The sequence below is a fragment of the Saccostrea cucullata genome, unplaced genomic scaffold (genome assembly GCF_032062105.1).
Source record: "Saccostrea cucullata isolate Sc308-1 unplaced genomic scaffold, CSIRO_AGI_Scuc_v1 ctg1613, whole genome shotgun sequence".
Classification (NCBI taxonomy): Eukaryota; Metazoa; Mollusca; class Bivalvia; order Ostreida; family Ostreidae; genus Saccostrea; species Saccostrea cuccullata.
In genome coordinates, this window is record NW_026923498.1 from 169330 (window position 1) to 197071 (window position 27742).

The 27742-nt window shown below is 33.5% G+C and overlaps 2 protein-coding genes across 2 annotated transcripts; both read right to left on the minus strand.

Moving 5' to 3' along the window:
• Positions 1-330: 330 nt before the first annotated feature.
• LOC134264160 (ribonuclease H2 subunit B-like) lies at positions 331-27666 on the minus strand. Its single transcript, XM_062746462.1, has 11 exons — positions 27536-27666; positions 11182-11253; positions 10961-11068; positions 10754-10827; positions 10398-10512; positions 10166-10230; positions 9939-10041; positions 1280-1361; positions 1073-1118; positions 870-941; positions 331-605 (listed from the first exon to the last, which is right to left on the minus strand). The coding sequence occupies exons 1-11, from the start codon at positions 27648-27650 to the stop codon at positions 507-509; spliced, it is 951 nt and encodes a 316-aa protein (XP_062602446.1). The 5' UTR covers positions 27651-27666; the 3' UTR covers positions 331-506.
• Positions 15221-16538, minus strand: LOC134264161 (uncharacterized). Its single transcript, XM_062746463.1, has one exon. The coding sequence runs from the start codon at positions 15982-15984 to the stop codon at positions 15580-15582; it is 405 nt and encodes a 134-aa protein (XP_062602447.1). The 5' UTR covers positions 15985-16538; the 3' UTR covers positions 15221-15579.
• Positions 27667-27742: the final 76 nt, after the last annotated feature.

Here is a 27742-nt window from a genome sequence, read left to right on the forward strand (position 1 = left end):
GTAAACTAATGCGAATTAAAAAAACTATTTGACGTCATTTGCAAATCAGTCACTTTACAAACATTTCTTTGACATAAGGTCAAAGTGTCTGTATACACATTTTAATGAAAAAAATGTCCTTAGTTTTTCACTCAAAAATAGCACAAGTTTTTACCACACATGGCATTTGACTGAATTTTGCCATTACGCATGCGTCGGAATTTAATTCGAATTAGCTTCGCTTAGCGTTCAAGCTAATGCGAAGTAATTTAATCAGTTTTCGAATTAAACTAATTAGGTGACAACAAAATGTGTGACTCTGTGTGAACAGGGCATCTTATAAATAACACTTTCTTCAAACTTGTTTTATTCAGCAACAAACATTTCTTTAATGCATATGTCGATCACAAAAAAATGTCCTTTGCTTTTTACCACACATTCACTCTTTTAAAACTTAGGGACAACAAAATGTGTGTCTGACACATCTGGCCAAACAACAAAATAAGCATCTAATTCTTTAAATATCATCATGTCTTTGCTTTAGGCGAGAAGAAGCTGGCCAATGACTTCATCCCAGATTTGTCCACTTTACTCAGTTTCTTCTGACCAACTGTCAGTTTACTGGCCTGTAAAATAAGATAGATGACAGAAAATGTTATTGCAAAATTCATATATTAAGTTCAAATCCTTTTCTACAGGAGTTAACTTTTTGGGAAAGGGGGGGGGGGGTGTTGTCATAATTGGCTCAGAAATTTAATTTGAAAAGGAAAGCAGAAAGCAGTACAGCTTGGTCCTTATTCTATCCAATAGGTTATGTAAGAAGTTATGAAAGTTTTATATACAGTACAAGTTACATTTCTTAAGATTGAACAGTTCCTGACATTTCTTACCTTAGTTGACTTGACCTCTGACTTTCCTTGACTGTAATCTTCTGTTGGGGTAATGTCATCCGTCTTAGCTTTCTGTAATCAGAGAAATTGTTGTTTTCAGACTTTTATACCTACATCTTTAAGTTTACTAGTCAATCAATGAGATCCTGTAAAACAATCCAATATTGCACAGAATTAACTCTTGATTTTTTGGATGACCTCACCTTTAATGGGGGCTCATTTTCCTTTTTCTCAACAACCTCTGGAATTCTGTGAAAAAAAAACAATGTTTCCATTGAGATACCTTGGTTAATTTCAACAAATAATTACTTTAAGGTATAAAATACACTTTCATAGACTTTCCAAAACATAAAATTCCTGTCAATAAGAATTAGGAACTATTTTGATCTAGGAAGTTGAATTCTACTCACTTCATGTGTTCTCTAAGCCTGGCACTAATATCTGTAGGAATGTAGTCACAGACCATTCCATAAGCATATCTTATGTAATCATCTTAAAACAGACAGACAATGTAAAATATAGTTTGCTACAGAGAATGTCAAATCAATGCCTGTACCCGACTAAATTGTAAAAATTCATTTGGACTATTAAACTAAATTAAATTCCAACTTGTTAGGCTATCTAAATTTAATTCCTTGGTTCTCAGGCCAATTTTCTCCAAAACATATATTATTTTTCATTTTATTGGCAATAAAGTAATGAGGGATCTATTTTTTTTAATTTTAATTTCCGAATTTTCACATAACATAAAGATAATTTTTTTAATCACAGATATACTTTATTTGCAAAAATTTCTGCTTTATCCATTGCTTAACAGCGTGTAAACATCGTAGGTAATGTCCTCCAATGTATTTTCAAACGAAGTAGCCAAAATCTCATTGAAAATGACTACCGGAAGTGATATTTGAATACTAAACTACGAAACAAATGAGGTCGGAATTTTTTTTTCCCAGATTAGTCTCCGCAACACCAACTTTTTATTTTATCAAAAATACCAAAAAATCGGCAATGCGGCCTCCTCAAAACGGATGCGGGCGGGCCTGAGAACCAAGATTTCAATTTTATTTGGCCTTAGAATATTCTACATAAGCCACTGAAAAGTGCAAGAGTTATCTCTCTTCATATATAACTCATTCTTCAAATGTGTGACCGAAGGGCTATTTTTTTTAAATAATCAATTTCATAATTTATGTATATTAATTGAGTCAGTACCCTTCCTGCTTCTGAAAAAAATTGACGGGAAGATAATCGGAAGTCTGAAAGAGGAGATAGGTGTCCAAATGTACACGCAGGTCGGAAAGTTTATGTACGTAACTTGGTGTCCACAGTGACTGTTTTTAAATCAATAAGCTATTCTTTTCTAGTGAATCCTTTTTGAAGTATATAAACACTAGTTTGCATGTTTCATTGCATGACTTATTTCTGCCTTATTCCATTATAATCAGAAAATATATCCAAGATTACCAATGGACACCGTTACGTACATAAGCACTAAACAAGTAACATATTACTAGAATTTTACAAGTTGTTAAAATATAAAAATAATGTCACCAATAAGGTATGATGAAATCATGTTTAATGTTATATTAAATGGAATTTATTTAAAAAGTCAAAATTTTTATTTCTAGTTTCAAACAAGAGGCCCATGGGCCTTATAGGTCACCTGAGCATTATTCAACAACTTTCCAGTGATTGAATTTGATCCATGTTTTAAGCCAGATGCTATAGCATTTACAATTTTTATCATCATAACTATACATTTAGCAGTTCCTTAGTTTGGTTACTTTATACCCATAGGCAGGATAGGGGAACAAAAAAAGCATTTCAACTAATCAGTAATATTCAGCAATAATCAGTAGTGCCGCTACCACACTTGAACCCTTGACTCTTAGGCCTAGATCCTCACATTGCACTATTTTTGGAAAGGCATCCTTGCTTTTCAAAAATATTTGATTAATACCAAGGAGAACATTTCAAACAATTCATTCATTTTCAGTATATAAGTACAGCCCACCCACCCCCACCCCCCCTCTATGGTACAACTGACCCTGGGGCCTTGAAATTTTCAATTCTTGAAGATTAAGGAATACTCATAACTATATAGGTAGTTCATATGCTTAAAACCTAGGAGCAAAGAAGAAAATATTCAAAGATTTAATGTTTTTTCACTATACATGTATAATCAATACAGCCCCACCCTAACACCAGAATCCTTGACCCTGGGGCCATAAAATTCACAATTTTGGTAGAGGCACTCTTGCTCATCATAACTATGTATTTAGTTAGTTTATTTAAAACCTAGGAGCAGAGAAGAAGATTTTCAAAGAATTAAGGTATTTTCACTATATAATCAATAGAGCCCCACCCTAACACCAGAACCCCTGACCCTGGGGCCATAAAATTCACAATTTTGGTAGAGGCACTCTTGCTCATCATAACTATGTACTTAGTTAGTTTATATAAAACCTAGGAGCAGAGAAGAAGATTTTCAAAGAATTCAGGTATTTTCACTATATAATCAATAGAGCCCCACCCTAAAACCAGAACCCCTGACCCTGGGGCCATAAAATTCACAATTTTTGTAGAAGCACTCTTGCTCATCATAACTATGTACTATGCTAGTTTATTTAATACCCAGGAGCAGAGAAGAAGATTTTCAAAGAATTCATATCTTTTCTCTATATAATCAATAGAGCCCCGTCCTAACACCAGAACCCCTGACCCTGGGGCCATAAAATTCACAATTTTGGTAGAGGCACTCTTGCTCATCATAACTATGTACTTAGTTAGTTTATTTAATATTCAGAAGCAGAGAAGAAGATTTTCAAAGAAATAATGCATTTTCACTATATACTTATTTAGCCCCACCCTAGCACAAGAACCCCTGACCCCAGGGCCATGAATTTCACAATTTTGGTACAGGACTCAATGCTGATTACAATCATGCAAACAGTTTGACTGCTTGATGTCCAGGAGTAAAGAAGAAGATTTTTAAAGATTGCATTAATTGTAGTGGTTTTGGCCCCACCCCCCAGGCCCCAGGGGGGGGCAGGGATCATGAAATTCACAATTTTTGTTCCCCTTCACCCATAGATGCTTTGTGCCAAATTTGGTTGAAATTGGTTCAGTGGTTGCAGAGAAGAAGCTGAAAATGTTCAAAAGTTTACGACCGATTGACGACGAACGACGTACGACGGACGACGACGGACAAAAACAGATAGCAATAGGTCACCTGAGTGACTCAGGTGACCTAAAAAGGAGAAATTATGTACGTAACATGGACACCTAACTCCGAATCAGGTTTAAAAAGGAACAAAAAAAAAACAAGACAATCGAACACTTGTCTTTAATACTTTTAATGTTTCATTTCAAAGCTTAATAATAGACTAGCTTTCAAAGAAAATTAATGCAGACAAGTAAGTTGTCAGATGGATTGCTAAATATCCTGGGTCTTCTATTTTGAGTCTTGTGGATCTTTGTGTCATTGTTACGAGCATAATTCAGTCATTTCTTGTAAATCTGAAAGAAAATAAAAATATAAAACAAAATACACCATGATGTAATCAATACATATGCTGTTTAATTATATTTATTATATATCCTTGAGAAAACCAGAAACAAGGCAATTAAAGCACAAACTAGAAAACTGACCAGTCAGCAAGGGCCCCGCCATGGGGTAGAATTAAAAGGGTGCAGCTTACAGAATGTACAAAGAAAAAGCAATAGCAACTGTATTCTTAAAATTTCAACATAATTCCTGAATATTCAAAAAACCTGAAAATAATATTCCTGTATTTACATTAGGCAGTAAAGAACAACTTAACATTGAATTTATATTTAAACAATTATGAATCTTGTGTTATATAAAATGCCAGCCTTCAATGAATGCAAATATCATGAAGGCTTGACCTTAACTTCAAACAAACAGCAGTTGCAGACAAAGGTTTTCATTAATCTTAAAGTGACAGATAAAGAGAAGCCTACTAAATTTTCTGCAGCAGGCTAGATAATTAATCCCAAGGGATTAATTGTACCTCTCTCATCATTTTCTTCTAAAGTTATAATAAGAACTTTTTTAGTATTAATGATAGAATGGGGTTTTTATACAACTACATTAAAAATTAAAAACATTCTTGAATTTATATATTTAAAAAAAAAAAAGGAAAAAAGTGAAAAATTAATCTATTTCTTTTTTTAGGATTCAATGAAATCATAACTATCAAACAAAAATAAATAATCATTATAAAAATTTATATTTAAATCCACATTTCAGAGTGTTCATAGTATTCCAAATTGATTTAACTTCAAAACAAACTTCATTTGCAGACAGAGGTGGTGATTAATCTCAATGTGACAGATAAAGATAATGCTCTGGATTTTCTTCAGGAGGAAAGCTAATTAATCTCATGGGACTCCTAGTAGCATTCAGTTTACTGAATGGGAACATCTTCAGCAGTTATCTCTCTTTGCAAATGCATTCTTATATAAAGTTAAGGAATCTATCCCACCACCCCAGCTCCAAACCAAGGGACATAGAGAACCAAACTTAGCATCAAAATATGTATTTTTGCCTACTGAACTACGGTACCAAATTTGATCTTAATTGGGCAACCATAAAAAAAGTTGCCCGTTCATTCTTATGCATAGTTAAGGAATCTACCCCACCACCCCAGCTCCAAACTAGAAGACATAGAGAATCAAACTTAGCATCAAAATATGTATTTCTGCCTATTAAACTACCATACCAAATTTAAACTTGATTGGGCAACCATAAAAAAAGTTATTAGAAAAAAACAGAAAATTTGTGGACGGAAGAGTGACAGACGGACAGACAGACGGACAGACGGACGGACAGACAGAGTGATTACTATAGGGCACCCGCAAATCCTTGCGGGGCCCTAATTATGTCACTACTTAAAGTTTTCGTGTCTCCTTCACGAACGTAATTGCGTAAACGATATGGCAATAATAAAAAAAATATTCAATAAGTATTCATCCTTTGATAAAAACGAACAAAACAGATATAAAATAGAATATAGTGCAATGTAACAATTATCATTAATAGATTATATAAATAATGTAAAAACATTATGTTCATAACAAAAGACGCGAATTAAAAGTCAAATGTTAAACCGAAAGTACTCGACTCGGACAGATTTATGCATTTTGTATGGTCATAATTGACATATTTTAGTTTCTGATTAATAGCTACATGGTATAAAGATACAATGACTGTATTTATGTGTTAAACATTCACTCAAATTGATACAATATGAATATACTTACTGAATCTATTATGTACGTAACTTCTTTTTTCCACATGGACACAATGAGCATCGCCATGTTTTCTAGCAGACAGCTGCGCCATCTTTCTACTTTCGTTTTCAATTTATAATTATACCACTGCTACGGACTTCCTGAGCCAAACTTATGATTCATTGGCTGTTATTTTAGCAATCATACTGAAAGCTATTATGTTCGTAACGGTCAAGACACCAAACATTTTACAATTAGAGATCATTTTAAAATTACAAAAAGAACTGAGTTATGTTCATGAAGCATATTCTTAAAAATAATATATCACGCATACTGATTAATTAAACACAGAAATTGAACTTGACAAATTATTTAATGTTTGTAGAGAGGTGTCGAAAACTTCAATGCATATGGACACAATGCGTTACGAACATAAACCATGTATTTTTAAGTTCAGAGAAAAATAATTAGGATAATTTTAGAATGTCTGACAAAATAAATATATTATTTCATTTATATGCTAAAACAAAGTACACATATATCATGCCAAATGATTTTATTTTTATGTAAAACAATATCTTTATGCCTATTCGAAAATTATGTCACATTTTCTGTGATTGAAATCCCCTAAATGCAATACAACAGTGACAAATATTTTTTTATTCCTCAACTCACATTCATAAAACTATTTATACTATATCCTTTCATAAGTATCAAATCATATCAATATCATTCTATCTGCTTACACATTATTTATTGGAAAATAAAGGAGAAAAGAAATATATTTCAAAAATTCACCAGCATTGAAGAATGAGTTATATATAAGGTGGAAGCCATAATATATGATTGCGCCCATGACAAAAGGGTCCTTATGGCATTTATGCTAAAACAGAGAAATAACGTCATAAAGATGTGACGTTGCAGACTGACGGTGAACTTCGAAGCAGATTTTTTTAACCACGTGTTTTGACGTTTGACGCATCCAAAGTTTTTATCGCTGTTTCCAACATGTGGAATTTAGTTTCATGTATAAATTAATTTAATCAATATCTGAATCTCCTAATCCACTGATTTTAATAGATATAAATAAAAACATTTAGAACTGGTTTCTTAACAAACATTATTAAATACGTCTCTATAATACCAATAGTTTTCCTACATGCGCAATTAAATGTATAGAAGCTGTAAACAAGGTGTTTTCTGATAGCATATTGAACCTTTATACTCTAGATAAATTTTATTTACATATTTATACCATTTTTTGAATACATGTTAGACAGGGTATATCGTAAAAAAATATTGCAAAGGAAAATTGTCTTCCTACTTCTTTGAGACCCGCTCCACCACTCTCAAATACACATCGCGATCGCGTCGATCACATACATTGATTCATCGGTGCATACTGCTTAAACTGTTGTTAAATTGTTTGTAAAAATGTTGAAACTAAACATACATCTTCCACGTTTTTTACAAATCTAGCAAGAATGTGTAAGAACGATAGTTAAGATTATTTGTATTTTCTATAAATAAAAATAGGAGAGATAACTCTGATGTCAACAATCGATGTAACAGGGGTACCAGACAGGGACATTCATTATTTTAATTGCGTACTTTTTCACATTTCAGCTGCAAGTTCGCATGAATTTTCTCCCGGATTATAAAAGAGATATTTTATGACCAAATAAAAAAAAAACTTTTTATCGTTATCATTATTATGAATTTTTAAATAAAAAAATATTATTGTACTTTGGGAATAAGGTTAATATCGAAAAGAAGAAAAAAAAAATGCAAAATTGAACAGACTTTAATTTTTTTCTCAAATCTCTTATCTATAGCTTTTTTTCTTTGCATGAAATAATTTCATGACGAATTTCATTTTTTTAAAAATAATAAACATATAAAGCGTCTACCTTATAATGATGATTAAATAAATTAAAATTTAAAAATGTTTTGTCTTATATTCTTGATGCACAAAGACACTTCAATTTAGAAAAAATAAAACAAACAAAAAACATCCGAATGAAAAAAATAGTTCTTAATGTTCTAACTTTAATAGAGCTGGTCAAGTAAATCTGATGAGAGAGAGTGAGAGAGGATGTAGGGTAGATAAAAATATTTATATTGAATCTATTTATCTAATATTGAGAAATGTGAAACTCTATTGAAATGTAAATGCTAACAGGAAATAAAATTCAATGCTGAAAATACATGACATAAAACCGCAACAATATGCTTGCATTTTGTTTTATTTTGGCTGCTGTGCAGGGGATGGGGGTGGGGGTGTCCTTATATATTTCAGTAACATGTAGGCTTTACAAGGCTTAGCATATCCAAGCTTCTGGCACCAGGCACGTGAAAGTGGGGGGGGGGGGGGGGCAGCCCGAGATTTTTTTACTTCCCTGAAAAAGTCGACAAGCAAAAAAAAAAGGTTAATGTTGCACAAAGTCGAAAATCCTTTTTCGTGGGGAGGAGGGGGGGGGTTAGAGGCCAACGTTTTTCAGTACCAATTTTTATACTACGTTTTCCGTACATAAGTAATAGTGGGGGGGGGGGGGGGGCAACCAGACTTTCAATTATCAATTCTTATAGTATAAGTTAGGTTGGGGGAAAAAGTGAAGGGCCAGGCCCCCCTGCCCCCCCAGACGCAATGCACACAGACAACCTTAAAGATGCAGCGAATCAACCGAATTTCCTTTTTATTTACTGTCTATTGTTTATCGTAATTACATGTTACATGTACCACACTTCACAATTTTTCTGTCTTTATATAAAATTTACAAAGAAAGAACAATCAAATAAATTTTCACATCGCAGTAGCATTTAGGTAGCGTAATGTTGTAATTTAAAAAAAAATAATTTTCACATAAATGGTAACTAAAGATATATCGTTTATGCTGAAATCTTGACCTATCGAGAGCAATGTGTAAATTAAAAAAATTTCCAAATGAATTCTACAGGCTTATCAAATGACTCTTGCATGGATTACCAGTAAAATATTTTGTTTGAGAAAATAATTGTTTCAAAAAAAAAAAAAAAATAATAAAAATGAATGGATGTCGCCCGCTGTTCAGGTTTCCCCCTGGTGTCATAGAAAAGTGAAATGTAAAACAAACACTCACTCATAATACTATACACCACTGATGAATCCATAATATATAACAATTAAATAATTATTAATAATTGAAAGAGACAATGAGATAAAAATAATGTGCATGGAAAAATATCAATATTATATAACTATTAATCACCGTAGTAAAATTACAGAAGAAAATCATTTAACGTTCACTCTGAAAATGTTTGTAGTTGTTGAAAAACATGACGTCATTATTAACCTGTTAAAGTATATTTGATAAAAATGAAGAAAAAACCTACTTAGATTAGACGTAGGAGCATAAAAATTCATATTTGACAACTTCTAACCTTACTCTATCAGAATCCGTGAAAAACTCAAAATGCATAAAAATTGCCATAAGGACCCTTTTCACATGGGCGCAATCATATATTGGAAATCTCATTTTAATATGATTTATATTTGCAATAATCTTTTTTTTCAATTCACTGTATACAGGGGGATTTTCCACCCGTTTTATTTTCGCTCCTTTCGCCCTATAAACCTTGAATGGAAAAATTTAAAACGGGATGAATTCAAAGAATACAGTATAATTTCTTAAACAAAACTGTGACTGGGCGAATTAAAAAAGCGGCAAAATTGTTTGCGAGATGGAAAGGGCAAAAATAAAACGGGACAAAAATAACCCTGTATACAGTATTTTGATGATGATATTAGATTCCTGAGGCATATTAAATCTTTACCGTGAGTTGCCGTCATTGCCCGCTTCGTCCTGACGTACGTAGAACTCTGTGCCCCGGACACACATATCTCCCTCTCTGACAATTTCTCCGCCAGCCTCTCCGTCTAATTACATGAAAAAATTCTTTAAAATTTATGAAATACGTCAACACTGTAAAAAGGAAGCCAAATGAAACCTTCATTACATGTACAGTGACTTGAATTTTTAAAGATATAATTTGGTATTTACTTTGGATTGTAACCATGACAATAATTTCTCTTCATTGTATCTGTAGGCTTGGAGATCATCACTTCCTAAAAATAGAAATAATGGCTTTAAACAGAAAATCATTAAATATTACTGAGTTTTAAAAAGCACTCCCAAAGCATATTGGGTTTGACTTAAAATTGTTTTAAAGTTGATCTTTCATAGTCATTATTCTTTATTTGAATTAACGACACCAATTTTTGCAGACACTTACCTTTGATATCAGAGATGTGATGCAGGTCAGAAGTTCCTGAAGTGTTGACAAGCCTGCTGCATTCTGGGAAATCAGGATCACAAACTATCTGATCCAAGGTCATGAACATTCCACGCTGATAAAATATAAAATTTTAAAATTGCTTTATAACTTATGTATTATATTAATTTTGAATTTCGGTGTTTTGTATATTTTGATCTCAACACACTTATAGACTGAATACAATTGATAATTCTTAGTGCCAACCACAATTTTTAAAAAATGATCTCAATAACTCAGGGTTAGGGTTAGAGTTCCCAGATTTATTTTTTGTCAGCTGAATGAAGTTTAAGATGGCAAGGATTGACTGTACATACCTCTTTGACTTTGAGGAAGTAAGGCAGAATAAGGAACAGAGGATCTATGGGGGTTGTTATGTGTAGACTTCCATCTGAAAAGACACAAACATGGACTCAACTCACACAATCATAACTCATCTTTAAAGTAACTTTTCCCAATAACAGGCCTGTCAAAGCTAGCTGCAAGAACTCATTTGTTGCCTTTTAGAGAGGCAGTAGACTTGCCTTGTTGGACCGTGTCATCTATTAACCAGGATCTACAGTCCTCTGAAAAAACCGCGACCTCGAATACATCTTTATCACCATTGGCAAAAAGAAACATGGCACTCCTGTCTGCAAGAGAAATCATTAATATTATAATATTTTGAGACTTAATGCAGTGTATATCCAAGACTATAACCATCATTTTATAAAATAAAACTAGTATGTCTGGATGATATACTTACCTGTTTTAGGATGTCTGAGTTTGCAAAATGTTGTCTTGTTTTCATTGTTTGGATCAATTTCTAAAGCATCATCTTTAAAAGAAAAACATTATATTAAAATCACAGTTAAGTTACATGTATTTACAGTGTAATGTCTGAATAATTAGTCCAATCAACATTTTGCAAAAATTGTATCCCCTTTGTAATCTTAATCTTTTTGATTACTTGAAGACCAAAACAATTTTATAAATGTATAGGCTAGTGTGGCACCCTCCTTCAGTTCACACTTGCAGTAGGTGGCCACAGCTATGAGCAGCAGCCACTTGTTAAAATATGCAAAGAAAGAAGCCACTTCATTCTTGAAAAAAAAATCTTTTCATTAACGAAAATATGTGACCTGATCCCAAGTAAACAAGCTGCCAATTCATACGAATTTTGTGAAGTACAACAATTAATTTTACACTCCTTCATTTTTAGAAATTACATTTATTCGCACTTGCATTAGAACAGGAAATTTGCAAAACTTATAAATTAAACTGGCCTTCTACAAATAAAACTCAATTCTGTGTTTACAATATCTAATGCTTTGAAAAAATCCATTTAAAGCCCTTCTTGATAAATAAAACATATTCATAACAAACCTATTGCCAAACAAACTCTGTAAAACACTCTGTATTTATTTTTAATGTACATTGTAACAATGAAGATCCATCAATCCACTGCACCAGAGAACAATAAGATTGTACTGTAGTTTTAAATACTGTGGCCTGCTTCAATACAATGTTACTATATATAGCTGGTCTATTTAATTTGATACCCAGCTATATCTGATGTCCTTCTGTGACATGCTTGTCTTGACAGTCCTCAATGTCAACCCAAACAAATCTGTAAAGAATCCTGATTGAACTCTTAACATGCTGGATATTGATCAAGACTTGTATGCTGAAAATCTGAATGGGAAAAGAATTTTTCTTTGCTGGAATTTATTCTAATTGAATCAAAATATTCTTTCTTTTACCATTTAATCTTTTTGATAAATTAATCAATCTGTGCACTATTCTTTCCAATTCAATCTTCAATAATAATAAATAATCATTATAACCATGATAACAACGCACTCACTAACAGGTTTTAAATTGTGCTCTTTAGTTTGTTTCAGAAAGACATGGACATAAATTTTTCTAAAACCGATTTAAACTCCTAAATTCCTTTGATCTTTCTACCTAGCTGTCATATTACATTGTATCTCATGCAGGGTATAAAGTACCTGTGGTATATGCAGCCCAGCAGCAAGAATAATGTAGGCACATTGGAATTTTTAAAATTCACTTTAAATATTACAGGGTCTTAATGTTGATCATATGTTATTAGTGAGGATAAAACATACTTTATGATATTAATGAAAGCAAAACTTGTGATGATTCAAATCTTTGGCTATCATTACATTATCTAGAAATATGTCCATAGACATGAATGCCCCAGGGATCATAAGTAATGCTATGAAAAGAAATAATCATTGCTTCTTCTTGTACGATTTAAAATAAATGAGGAAAAGTGAGCTCAAGGTCAAAGGAGAAATCAAGATAAAAATTAAAACAATGTTGAAAGCTCAAGACCTATTTGTATTAATGATTATAAATTATATTGTATGAAGTTTTAAAATTCAAAATACATGAAATTGATTTGAAACCGAGTTTTAAACACAATATTAACAGGAAGGTCAAAGGTTTGAAAGAAGGTCAAGGTAAATAAAAAAAAATTGTACACATCTGTTAGGTTCTCACCAAAATATATCAATGTTCAGAAAAGTATATCTTGTTTACAAAAATACATCTTGAATATTTTTACTAACTGGGCCAACACAAATTGCAGTTAAGGTCATTAACTAGCACAAGGTCAAATCTTTAAATGAAGTTGAATACTATTAGCTCTCACAAGCAACATATGAAGTTTGATAAAAATAAACCTGGTACATGTATCTTGCATAGTTTCTTTGAAATCAAGCCAAAGAAGAAAAATATCAGAAAAGTGAAACCAAAGTGGAAGGAAAGGTCAAGGTCTAATTTCAGATGAATATTTCCATTTCTAATTTTTTTTTCTCTGTGATAACTCTTTGAAATTTAGCGGAGTTGATATCTTGATAATTCTACTGGAATGTAAATTAGGCAGGTCAATAGGTCAGGAGCTAAGGAGGCCTAATATGCATGCAAATCTCGTGCGCATCTGTCTCTGTGTCTGATGCTAAGGAGGCCAAATATGCAAGTAAATCTTGTGAGGCTGCCTTTGTGTTTGACATCTGTGGGCCAGGACTATCAAAATTGATATGGGAGTTCTCGTGTAATTTAAATCTATGTCCACATTTTTAAAATCTAAATCTAAAATTTTATTTTACAATGAAATTGAAATTTAAGGAATCACTGTATGGTTAGTATAGTATGTCAGACATCAATGGTAGTGGGAAACATGGGATAATTTATGCTAAATGGGCTTCACCCCTTATGCAAATTATCCCGTGTTTCCCACTATCGTTGATGTCCTGGCATACTATACTAACTAGACGGTGATTCCTTAAATAACTCTTGTCAATATGTTTCAGAACAAGGAGGATATGAAAACATCATAAATTGTTTCCTTGAAACTGAATTAAACACAATTTTAAGAAATGTGAGGTCAATGTCAAAAAATCTTGATACTGTTGTATGGGTTTTAAGTATGTATTATGAAGTCTGATAAGAATACTAGTATTTTGAATAGTATCTTTTAAACTGAGATAAGTAAAAAATTACAATAAGTAAAATCATGGTCAAATATGGTCAAATAAAAGGTCAAAATAAAATATTGATGCAGTTAAATAGCTTTTATCAGTACGTATAAATACTTCTTTGAAACCAGTCTAAATCCAAAGTGTGAAAGGTGGATGGAAGGATTGGACAAGAAAACACAACCAAAATTTTCCACCATTAATGTAGAATTTAGAAAGACATAAAAGTTCTGCACTACATTTAAGAAATCAGAGTTTGAGGTACACATTGCTTAATATCATGATGGAATCACAGAAAAAAATTACAAAGAAGTTCTGACTTTATTGACTTTTAAAAAAAAACAAAGACATAAAATTAAAACAAAGAAACACAGAAAATGACTTCATAAGATAGTTCATAACATAGTTCATCAATTAAATTGGTATAAATAATGTGTTTACAAATTATTCATTAAAAGATTTTTTCTTCAAACACTCCCATACTAAAACAAGTCATGTGGGCAAATGTACTCACTGGAAAAAACATCTCAAGCAAAAATGAAATTTGACCAACAATAACATACATTCCTCATAATCACTCTGAACTGTTTAAACCATATTCAACATGAATAAAGCAAATACAATTTGTAGCAAAAATTCCGCAACATTATATAAATATTGCATGTAGTTGAGTGTAACACTGAAAATTTTCACCCCAAGAAAACCATTTCGAGGGGTGAAAATTTTCAATGTTACACTGAACTACATGCAATATTTTTTATATTATACCGAATGTTTTATACAAATACATGTACATATAACAGTGAACCGTGCGCGCATAAATTCTGCGCAGTCGCTATTTTTTGGAATATCACCCGTCGTCAAGCAATGTTCACTGTTGCTACGCTGGAGGGCGTGGCTTCATTATCCAGCGGGTAATAGCGTTATTTTAACAAATGTTTCTCGACCAATCAGATTCAACTAATTTACATGAAAGTATAATATCATGCATTATTTACCGGTAAACATTTTCAGAACTCGCTATAAAGCTTAACAAACATTGATTATTTCAGTACTGAAAAAAAGACTTTTTACGTATATATTCTTAATTAAGTTATACCCTAGTCAGATATATCAATGAAACATAAGATATTATCGAATTATATAGATAATGTCAATAACATGCAAAATTATACAGTTAACTTTGCATACAGACGTCTACGAAGAAAAATACTTGCAGACAAAAAAGCTATTTCTCTTGGCCAAAGGATTTAATTTTGATGAATCCAAACCACACCAAAAGGGGCCACGAACGTTTCATTGCGCTACAAAAATGTTATTCACTTGTACAGAAATGTTCATGTAGTTTCGTTGAAACACCCATTGTCAGCTTTCCGGCGCAGTTATTGACGTTTTTTCCGGTAACTAATATTCATGAAATCTTTGTCTTGTAATGCCTCTCCCAAAATTTGTGTCGATATCAATCGAAAAAAAAAATCACAATATATCTCCAATCTTTTACGCTGATTTTTTGGATTGCCACCATTTGTTTTTAATGTAAAATTTGTGACCCCGAGCGGAAAAAGTCGTCTACTAGGCCCTGTATATGTATTTTCTTCACTGAAGTTAAATAAAATTTCTTTCGAGGTCCATTTCCAAGTTGAAATTATATCCCCGTATTATCCGTCTGTATCCACGTGAACCATGACTACACAAGTAGGTTTATGTTTTAAAATTGACTTCACATTGGCTTCCTCCGTATTCTGACTTGCAGGATTCAAATCCAGATTTTCCACAGGTTTAATTATCGTTTCCAGTTCTTGACTAGTATTTCCACTTTCATCTTCGTCCGACCAATGCACGCGATGGTCTGGGCTATACGTGATTTGCGGAACTATTCGACACTGTCTCTCCAGTTTTGACTCGTTCTTGCTATTTGCTGCACTGTTTTTGTCTACCGAATTTTTCTGCTCATTTTTCCTTGCAAGTTGTGCTTTGCACGCCTCACATGGTCCTATACAAAACATGGAGTTTTTGCTGTGTTCACAGGCGCTCAGTGGAGCCACTTCCATAATTTTTGTCATGACTGAGAGCCAAACCAATTTCTAATCAAACATCCTTGTAAAGTTTGCCATTTGTGAAAGGCACCGAGCACTCTTTACTCTCTTGGTTTTAACCAATCGATCAAAATCTCAATGGTTTTTATTCAAACTTTGGAAAGCATACGTTTTAATAAACCTTGATGAACTTGTATATATATATATTCCATAAAACTGAAAGCTAAATGTCGCGTCCGCTCATTTCCTTAGCCAAGTGTTTTCTGCGGAACGTGTTTACGAAATGTCACAACAATCGTGCTGGAACCCCTCCAAGGGCATGGCAACTCCTTCGTTCTTTTCTTTTCCCCCCTTATCAAATGACCGACCCTTGCTAGTTCCTTTAGTCAACAAGTCATATCTCCAACGTTCATATCTCAATACCCTCTCGCCAATTCTAAAGACTGAAGGCGGCTATTTACCAAAGACTGTAGCAAAGGACAGCTGTTCCTTTAAATTCGAAAAAACCCTTTGTTTACTTTGCAATATTAATTACGAGTATATCGGTAAATCTGGTATTTTTCCGTTTTGAAAAAGTATAAACGTTGAATTGTTGAATTGCATACCAAAGAACGTAAAAAAGCAATTTAAATCATTTCAACATGAACAATATTTACATTTGTTGAAAGATATTTTATAAATACCTAAAATTCTGTAAACGTAATTTAATACATATAATTACCTTAAATGTATTTGTGAATTTTCTCTATTACAGACCAAAAGCAACGGCTTAAGATTTGTGAGAGGCACAACCAATTTTAGTATGGAGAACTCCGCGAATTTCATTTTTTTTTCTTTGAAAAGGGGGGGGGGGTCTCTTAACAAGCAAAAAAAACAAAACAAAAAAAACAACAACAAAAAAAAAAAACAACAAACAAACAAACTAACAAACAAACAAACAATTAAAAACAACAAGAAAGGACGTTATGACTTCAAGGAGCACAACCATAGAGAAGCTGTGCCCAAATTTATATTGTCAGGTAAAAATATTCGGGAATTATGGTCATATCCCGGTTTTCTTGGATCAACTTTTCGATCCCCCAAAAATAAACTATTAAATTCATGAGCATATCGGACAATAAAGACACGAAAATCTTCTGACTTTAAAAAGCAGCAAAGGAAGAGTTCCGTCATCAATACATTAAAAGTTTTATTACTGTAACAGCGTTTTGTACTGACCACATCCATTGCAAAGAATTGTGTTATTGATAACGATCATTCAGCAGGTCAAATGAACATATGTAAAGTAAAACATGCGTTTCCAATGATCATATTGTACCATTTTGTATTTTTATAGAAATCTGCTTGTAGGCAACAATGTTATTGGAATACTAGTAGTTTCCTGCATGTTATGGAAGCATGGCCCATTTTCCTACGTACACTCGACATACATTCCTGTCTGATATAAAGCATACTTATCTCTAATCAGTCTGCAGTGGCACAATGCTTGCATGTGCAGAAAATGCCCGACAATACTTTTTTAATCAGATCCTTAATGAATTAAAAACAAAGACCGATAAACATGTTCTTTTATGCATCATCTGATGTATGAATCAATTAATGTGTATTTAATACTGACATTTTTTGTATGGCCGAAATTCCTGGATTCTTCTTAGCGTCTTCAAATTAAAGTTATATTATTAATCAGATCGAGTAACCCTATATGGATACGACAACACAAGTAGGTGAAAAATACAGGGTAAAAATGAAAGTTTTTTATTCACTAAAGTTTCTCAATCGTGATTAAAAGCTTGCATTGCCTGTGCCAGGAGTCAAATGTAACGTAACAACTAGCTTTTTCTGTGCTTTCAGTTGAAAATTATATATCAAAAGTAAGGCGATTTATTTACTTGAATAAGCTTTCTTAAAAGACGTATCTTCGTTTCTAGACGACTCCAAAAACTTTAAAAACCAAACAAGAAGATGGATAACAAAACAGACCATTATTTAGTCCTATACATAAGACGTCTACGTTCCCAATGACACTAATTTGACCGGTAACAATTTTAGATTTTTATACACGTTCATCTGATTTTTCTCTCTATTAGATCGTAAATGTGATTAATCTATACAAACTGCATTGATGTTATGTTGATGCATTTTGCTGGATACTTCAAAGACCTGTCTTCCACCTTTAACCAGGCTGTGCCTTTAACTGCCGGAAGTTGCAGTTCTAAACCACAGGATTTTACAAAATACCAGGTATCAACATCTTCCTTTCGTATATTTATTGCTCAGTCATATAATTCACTTTTTTATGTTAATCGATAAAAGATTAACTTAAATGTATTGCCTTATTTCATGAATATTTCTTGAATTGATGCAATCTCTACCCAGAGTTATCGTTCCACTTGTAGCGAAGCGAACGGCAACTCTGGGTAGAGATTGGATTTAATGATAAAAGGTGAGGGGGGTTACATTTCTCTCCGACTTTATAGAACATTTTTATCGGTACAATATTTCCTCTTATTAGGTTGTTATATGCATAAGACTATGCTTACTGACGAAACTGAAATCTTCCACTATGATAAAGATCATACTAACTTTTGCTTTTTTTATTACACGTACATGGAACACAGTCAGAGAATTCGGAATTTCGAAGAGGGAAAATTTCCGCCTTGTAGTTATACCCTCTTTAGACTAAAGTGTGTGTAGAGAGACAATACTCGGTAACTTGGCTTCCATTTTTATGTTTAGAATCCTTTGCATTTTCAGAACTTCACAGCCCATCCTTATGATGTCATTTATATCACACAAAACCAAACAATTTTTACAACAGTTTATTAAAAATGCATTGAATGTGCCTTAAAATGCAATAATTCAATATATACAAACGTTTTCTATGTACAAAAAAAATCAATGTTACAATAAATACGACGTACTGAGTACTCTTTAACATCTACGAATCCCTGCCATATAAATAATACTGGTTACAATACTAGCATTACATTGGTTACAATACTAGTATTAAATTGGTTACAATACTAGTATACGTATTACATTGGGTACAATACTAGCATTACATGTATAGACAAGAACAACGAATTCAACATAAATGCGTAGACAAGACAGAAATATACATAAAATTCTCTCACAATAAATTAGAAAAAGACAGATATTGACTAACGGTAAATATTGCATCTGACTCTCCCTCTACCAGGACTCGGTTCGTTGCTGTTGCTGGGAAACCAGCCCTGGCGTCTTTGAATATTCTCAGCACCATGGCAACAGTTATTTAAGCTAATGTTCCGTCTGGACCAAAGACGAGCATCGAGTCCATTCCTGTTTACACGATCATCGTGGACGTGTGAGGTTTTCGTTATTTATTCTCCGTGCACGATCACCGTGCACGTGCGTTTATGTTGTTCATTCTCCGTACACGATCACCGTGCACGCGTGAGTTTTCCTAGGTGGTGTCTTTTTCAGAATAGGTTTAGGGTGGAGTGTTGAACACAAAATTGGAACGGAAATCTCTTTTTCTTCTGAATCTTCGTTGATTTCTGGAATGTGAAATTCCAGACTTGGTTCTTGGGCGAAACGCACGTGTGGTTGGTCTTCTCTCCTTTCTACTGACTGGCGGGAGGGAGATTTTGTTCGCCCTTTTAGCGGGAAGGTTGTGTTCTTGTCCAGTGAATTGCAACGAAACATGGTGTCCACTTCAAAAATGGATTTCTTGTTGTCGTCGCATGTAATTAACGACTCCATGGACATCATTTTGATAATCTTCCCTTCCGTAGAATGTGACTTTTCCAGGCTGATTTTTTTTTTTAGTCCGTTCCTTTCTAAAATTGGAATGTTATCAGATCGAAGTTTAAAGGATGTAAAATCCAAAGAAAATGTTCAAAACTAGTTGTTATCAGAAAATAATATCGTCAATCGTCCTTAAGAAATTTTCCAAATAGTCTAATGATATCTGTAGTTTCTTCTTCGTAAAATCATGTGAGCGAATTCTTCATTGATAAATTTCTCATACAATTTCCACATCAGTAATAATTTGTCCTTTCGTCTCGGTGTCTTGTTTATATCTAACATAAAATGATCTCGCATATCAACTTTATTTTGCCAATTATTTAATCCCCAAGCCGCGCTGCCAGTTTGGAATGGTTCCAAGAGATTTTTTTATTGCAATAGATTTTCAATTGTTTGGGATTTTAAAAACAAGATATCAATGACATGTTTTAATGTAGGTTATCAAACACTGATCGACTTTTTGTATCGGGTCAATCCTACGTATCGTATTTACTTAACTGAATTTCAACAAAACTTGGACGGTAGTCAAATTCTTCATGAATCCTTTACGCATTCCCATAACACAAAATGATGCAAGGTTTGCCAAGGGTTTCACGTCTGTTTAAATAAACACTAAGTTCCTTCTTAATTACGAAAGCAGTGTTTTTGTTTTTATAAGAATACTGCGTAACGTTCATGTATATCAAAATCAAACTGACACATATTGATTGGAAAAGGATCAAATTAAATCAATATTCGTACATAAGCAGGTTGTATTCTGAACACTTTTGGTGGTAGTTCTAAATAGCTTCTTAAACTACACCCATCTATATTCTTGCACAGTGTACATCTGTACATGTACAAAATAAGTATATGAAAGAGGTAGAGCCACGTTGGGCCTTATTAGGCCCTGAGAATTTCCGAAAAATCAAAACCGCTCAGTTTAGGTTGCAAATGCAACATTTATCACTTGGAGTGTTGGTGACCACATATCTATTAATTGTGACGTAATTTTCCATCTACTCAATGCATTATGACGTCATAAAATGCGTCATTTTCCTCAAATAGTGTAAATTCCTTTGAAAATGGACTAACGTTGAAGCATTTTTTCAATATTTCATATAGAGCACAACCTCTGATCCAAAATATGCAAATACATAATAAAAGCTCTGTTTCTGAAGATCAAAAAACATGTTTTAATTTTTGGATCGTGGGCTGTGCTCATATTTTAATTCTTTGCTGAAGGTAGTCAAATACGCATGTTTTCAGCAAATTTCAAGAACATTGCAATTTCTCGAACCTGTTTTCCAATATCTGAATTCTCAAAACGAAATTTTATTACAGAAAATGAAAGCACCAAGTGTCTACTTTATTTTGACATATAAAATGGGAAAGAGGGTGATAGTTCATTATTTGATATAAGTACAGGGCCAATTTATGCATAAGATGGCTCTTGCTCTTTCCTGAGAGGAGTAGGGGATTTCTACGTACATTGTAAATGGATTCTGTTGTGGGTATATCTATGTTATCATAGGACTTACTTCAATGATGTTCAACACTGGTTTAATTTTATGGGATTTTTTTAAACAGAGATGGGAAACAAACTTGTTTCATCTAGTAAAATCTGGACAGATATCGGTCTAAATCAAGTTTTTTTGGGGGGGGGCAGAAAGGAAAGGGGGGGCAAAAAAGGAGCAGACATTGCAGGGAGAAACTGGAAGATAGAAGGAAGTAGGTGAAAACGGGAAGATGCTGTAGAATATGCCTCATATGGGTTACATATTTCACCAATTATTATGCCTTTCATTGTCAAGAATCCTAAAATGAATGGCTGTAGTTCAGATAATTGGACTGAGAAAAGTGCTAGCAATGTAAACAAATCTTTCACACATCTTGAATCCTGGCACACCTCTCTAGTGTTTTTGTCTCTTTACAATGTTTTGGTTTTTAAAATTTTAACAACTTTAAATCTGCAAGAAGGTCATTTTTGACCTCCATATAATTCTGCTTTATTTCTGAAACGGATTAAGCAATATTCTTCTAGCTCTAAAAATAATATGATTAAACCCCTTCAAGCAATTGACAATTCAATGTATATTTTTTCTCCTGAAAGGATTGAACTTTTGAGACTTCTGTTTTTTGTGGCAAGTTTTCAAATGACACACAAACAACACTGAATCCTATTACCCAAAATCCTTTAAATAGCATTATTAAAGAGACTCGTTGGCCTTTATGCTAAATGAAGCTGTATTTCTATCTTTCTACTGCATAGAAATAACATCATGCAAACCTAATCATAATGTGAATCCTTATATTCGTAAATATAGAGCTTATAGTTACTTGGAAATGAGACCTGCTCCAAAAACATTGGACTGATGATTGAAATTCTTTAACAGACATTGCAGCATCTGAAATCTTGGTGGCTCTTTAATTGCAGAAATTCGGAAAAAGCAACTTTGTCTTCATCTTACAAACTGCCATTCTCTATTGTATATAAGTCGCAGTGGTCAGTTGACAAACTTTAATAATTTGAATAGAGAACATTATACAAAGCATTGGGTCTGGTGAGCTAGAATAGATCTACATAATCAGTTAGTTACAAAACTAATTATATCCTTTTTGGAATTCTCTGGCCTGATGCCAGTGGCCCTCGTCTTTAAATCTTGGAGTGTATCCTATTTTAATTTGAACGTGATTTAACTTCATGCAATTAATGGCTTTCTTATTTTAAAATCAAGAGCACTCCTAAGGACAAATGTTTTATAACTCCCCAACAAAGAATTTTTTAAAAAACTCACCTTGATGAATGTTATTAACCTAAAATGAGGCAAAATTTCAAACTGAATCAGTATTGTTTAAGATGCCTTTTTTTAAGGCTGTCAATGCTTTATTTAACACTCGAGCTAAGATGAATTCCTGGCATTTTTAGTACATGTAATACCAAAAAGTCTCTGAGAACTTTCGACTAAAACTTAAAGAGGAGTAATTTTAGTAACCATGGCAACACCATTTATCAACAAGAGATGTTTTTAAAACATGTATGCCCCCTCCCCAAATTATTGGAATTTTTCTAAGTCCATGGGGCATAAATCTGTCCCAAATTGCTCAATCGTACCTAAAACAAAACTTGAGACCTAGATATTTATATGATAAAACTCTATACCAAATTTCATTTCTGTATGTGCAACCTCTGGGAAGAGAATGAAAGGAAATGTCAATTAATTGGAATTTTTCTCAGTCCAAGGGGCATACACGGTAACTCTGTCAAAATCTCTGGTACACATGTCAGACTGTAACCATAGCTACATCAAAATGAAAATTTTTAAAAAGTGTAAAATAGGCCTGCAAATAGAAAATCACACCAACCTTTATCATGGTTATACTCAGATTTCAATGAATTTTTCATTCCTAACATTTGTGCCTTTCTGGTGGTGTAGGTAAGTAATTGGATCAAATAAACACATACATGTAATAAAATTCAACTGGTTACTTTAACAAATGCCTATAGGCAGTTTTGATCATTTTAATTTTTATGAAAGATATAAACAAAACTGCAGCTTTAACATAAAACTAAAAACACTAATCATTATCTCTTTAGATTATGTAACTGTCACCTTAGTGAGAAATAACACTCTTTGCAACCTGTTGTAAATAAAAATTAAAAATTAAAAAATTATTTATATGATCCTGTTCAAATAAACACAGTTTTTCCATTAAATTTATCATGCATGTCCAAAAGGAATTTCTTAATTTTTTAAAATAATTTGTTGAAATACATTTTTACTTTATCATTATGATGCATGTCCAAAAAGAATGTCTTTAATTCGTCTATAATATCTTAAGTTAGTTGAACTCTGAGCTCTCGTGGTAAGCTGCACGTTTATGTTACCCAGTGCACACTGCAATTGCACTTGCACATAAAGGATTTTAATTCACTAGTCTCCAGACTGGATAAGAGGAGAGGTTCAAGTAAACATTACCAAGTGCACACGCACACACAGTCCCATTCTAACGTAAAGGAATTTCAGTGGCTTGCATCCAGACAGTTTATTTTATTTTAAGTACACACATATTAAATCTACATGTTGTCAATTGTTTTAAGCACTAAAATTATTCTAATCCAATTTAATGGCAATTTCGCCCAACAATTTTGATCATATTGATAGAATTTAAAAATATTTTTATAATCATAATCACACACCCTAATCAGAATTAATCACCTTAACAACTTACAGAAAAATGTCCGTCAGTTAAGCTGTCAGAGACTTGTACCAACCTGTGCGGCTATTTATGAGAGTCGGTCCTGCCTAGCCAACCATCCTACATAAAACTAAGGATCAGCAACTGTGGTCACCTGAGCAAAAGGGTCATAATTTAAACAATTTTTTAATCTTGATTATTGACCAAAAATCAATGCTCCCTATTCTAAATAATCAATTAGACATTGGATCCACACCCTAGCACTAGCCTGTTATTATTAAAAAAAACCCAAAACTGGTTACAAAACTATGATTATAGAAAAGTCAAAAAAAGCACACATAGTAGAATTTCCATGTCACCCAATATTGGAACAGACAATCCAGCTCAAAGCTCAGATCAATGGTCACAGCATCAGACCAAGGAGAGCAACTTAATTCAGACCCTGGGAGTGTTTTGTCATTGAAATATTTAACAGATATGTTAGATTTGGACATATATACAGTGTACAAACACTATGGCACAACAGCAACTCTGGCGCCCAGACCAGGATTGTGCCACTTAGGTGAGCACGGAACACTATGGCACAAGAGCGCCCCTAATGGGTTCCTGTGTTAAAAGGGGCCCAATTGACACAGTTTCTAGGCGCTAGGGCGCCAAGTTTACCCATATAATGTGATACTATAGAGGTCTACAAAGAGCGCCTGGTGCCCAAACTAAAAATTGTGCCAATTAAGGTGAGGCCGGAAGAAGAGCGCCCCTCATGGTTTCCAGTGTCACAAAGGGGCCCATTGACACAGTGACTGTTTCTGGATACTAGGGTGCCAAGATTACCCCTAGTCTGCTGTACTATTTGGGTCTAGAAAAAGCCCCTGATGCCCTAACTAGAAAATTGTGCCACTTAAGTAAGCCTGCAACAATATGGCACAAGAGCACCCCTAATGGGTTTCAGTGTTAAAAGGGGCCCAATTGACACCGATTCTAGGCGTCAGGATGCCAATTTTAACCCTTTAACGTGATACTCCACTGGTCTAGAAAAAGCGCCTGGTGCCCAAACTAGGAATTATGCCACTTAAGTGGGACCTCAGCACTATTTCACAAGAGCGCCCTTAATGGGTTTCAGTGACTCAAAAAGGGGCCAATTAACCTCGACACAAATGGTGTCAATTGGGTCCCTTTTGACACCGGAAATCAACAGGGGTGCCTTTGAGCCCTAGTGTCCCAGGCTCCCCTAAGTGGCACAATTACTAGTTTGGGCGCCAGGCGCTCTCTCTAGACCCTTATAGTATCAGGTAATAGGGTTGGATTTTGGAAAAATTAGAAGTTAAAATAAATATAATTAAACAAGAGATGTTTGTAAAACACTTATGCCCCCCTCTCATCAAATTGGAATTTTTACAAGTCCAAAGGGCATAACTCTGTCAAAAATTGGCACGATCATACACAAAACAGAACTTGACCAAAATATTTATCTGATACATTTGTATACCAAATTTCATTTCAGTATGTGCAACCTCTGCAAAGAAAATGAAAGGAAACTGCAAATAATTTGAAATTTTTTCAAGGTCCAAGGGGCATAACTCTGTCAAAAATGGTGCAATCGTACACAAAACAAAACTTGACCAAAATATTTATCTGATACACTTGTATACCAAATTTCATTTCAGTATGTGCAACGGTTGCAAAGAAAATGAACAGAAACTGCAAATAACAGGAATTTTTCTAAGTCTAAGGAACATAACTCTGTAAAAAATGGTGCGATCATACCCAAAACAGAAGTTGATCTAGATTTTCATGTCATATATCTGTATATCAAATTTCATTTCAGTATGTGCAGCGGTTGCAAAGAAAATGACTGGAAACTAAGTGGACCGACAGACCAACATACCGACAGACAGCAGCAGAGCAATATGCCCTCCCTCCTTCAAAGGAGGGCATAATTAGTTTTCATTATATTATACAATAATAATTTAGTTTGAATCATACAATAAAACATCAATTTGTTTTAATTACACTACACCAGTTGAAAGATCTTTATCTGAACTATAGCCATCAAGAACTCTTAATTAACACAAGCAACTATGAGGCCATTTCTTTTTACCCAACTCCCAAGAGATAAATTAAGATTAGATCTAGAGATGCTCTTGCTTTAGACTACCAATTAGCTCCTGACAATAAACTCATTAATTTCTCTCTAATTTGACCTGCAAATTTCTACTATCAAAATTCTTCTTGACCAGTGCTTGATAATTATGCCCATGGGACAACTGAATTCCTCTCAAAACATTAACATTTGTTACAGATTGCTGTAAAGTATATGAATATGAAAAAATAAGTTTTTACTTAATTTAACATTTTTTGAATAAGGATACAACTATATTTTTACATTTTTTAGGATTATGAAATTTAAAATTTAAAAGACTTAGTTTTTTTTTTAATTTAATTAAATGGACCAACAGACAGCAGCAAAGCAATATATGCCCTCCCTTCTTTGAAGGGGGCATAAAAAGGCTGGTAAATACATGTAAATGTTTTGACAAGCAATAAATTACAATTAAGAGAATTAGAGAAGAAAAATCTTTCCTTCTGTTATCGAATTCTCAGGAGATAAAGATAACACATGATCAGAGATGCCCAACTTCCCACACTAAGCTCATTAATTATCTTTAACTGGATACATGTCCACTCATATCTCCTTAAGGACAAATGCTTAGATTATAATTGGATTTTTTCTAAGTCCAAAGGGCATAACTCTGTAAAAAATGGCACGATCGTACCCAAAACAGAACTTGGCCTAGGTATTCATCTGATAAATCTGTATACCAAATTTCATTTCAGTATGTGCAACGGTTGTGAAGAAAATGAACGGAAACTAAGTGGACCGACAGACCGACGGACAGCAGCAAAGCAATATGCCCTCCCTTCTTCGAAGGGGGGCATAAATATCAAACAAGAATTGTGGCACTGAACATGTCCAGCACAATACCCTGATAAAGGTATATAGCTTGATAAAGCTATATAGCTTTATAATCAAGGTATTACAAATACCTTGATCAAGGTATTTTATGCAATGAAAATTCAAAAAAATTCTTAAAAAATTAAATAATGAAAGTCAAATTCTGAGTTGTTGTCAGTAAATTCACTCATGCATGTAAAGTACTAAACACAAAGAAATCAGTGTAAAAGCATGTCATGTGAGGAGACGTTCTTTTATGCTGTATTTTTGATACCAGAGTGCTTTTCATGCACGAGTGGACACACTGACAACAACTCAGAATTCAACTTTCAGGATTTAATTTTTAAAGAATTTTTTTGCATTTTCATTACATAAAATACCTTGATCAATGTACTTGTAATACCTTGATAAAGCTATATAGCTTTCTCAAGGTATATGTGCTGGATCTGCTGAAATACCTCCATTAGTAATCATAGGAGATAGTTTTCTTCTTTCTAGATGTTCCCACAAAAAGCATTTAATCAGATTATTTTGAAAAGAACTTCATATATTTCAAAGATATTTCAAGCTTACAGCTAAATTAGTAAATACAAGAGAGACTGTGCAGCCAATGTGCACCAGTTTTGAAGTGTTCAGTAAACTGATAACGATTCTCACTATTAATGAAACAAATCCACTGGTTGTTTTCTTTCTTTTTGTGCTGCTGTGTACTCTGTCCCTCTTCATCCTCGGTTTCTTTACTGGTTTGTCTGGAAGACCGTCTAGGAGGCATTTTCACGTGGCGGGAAATAGACTGTACCAAAACATAACAACGTCGCGAAGATGCTTTGGAAATGAAGATTTCCATTCCCTCCTTAAAAGCGC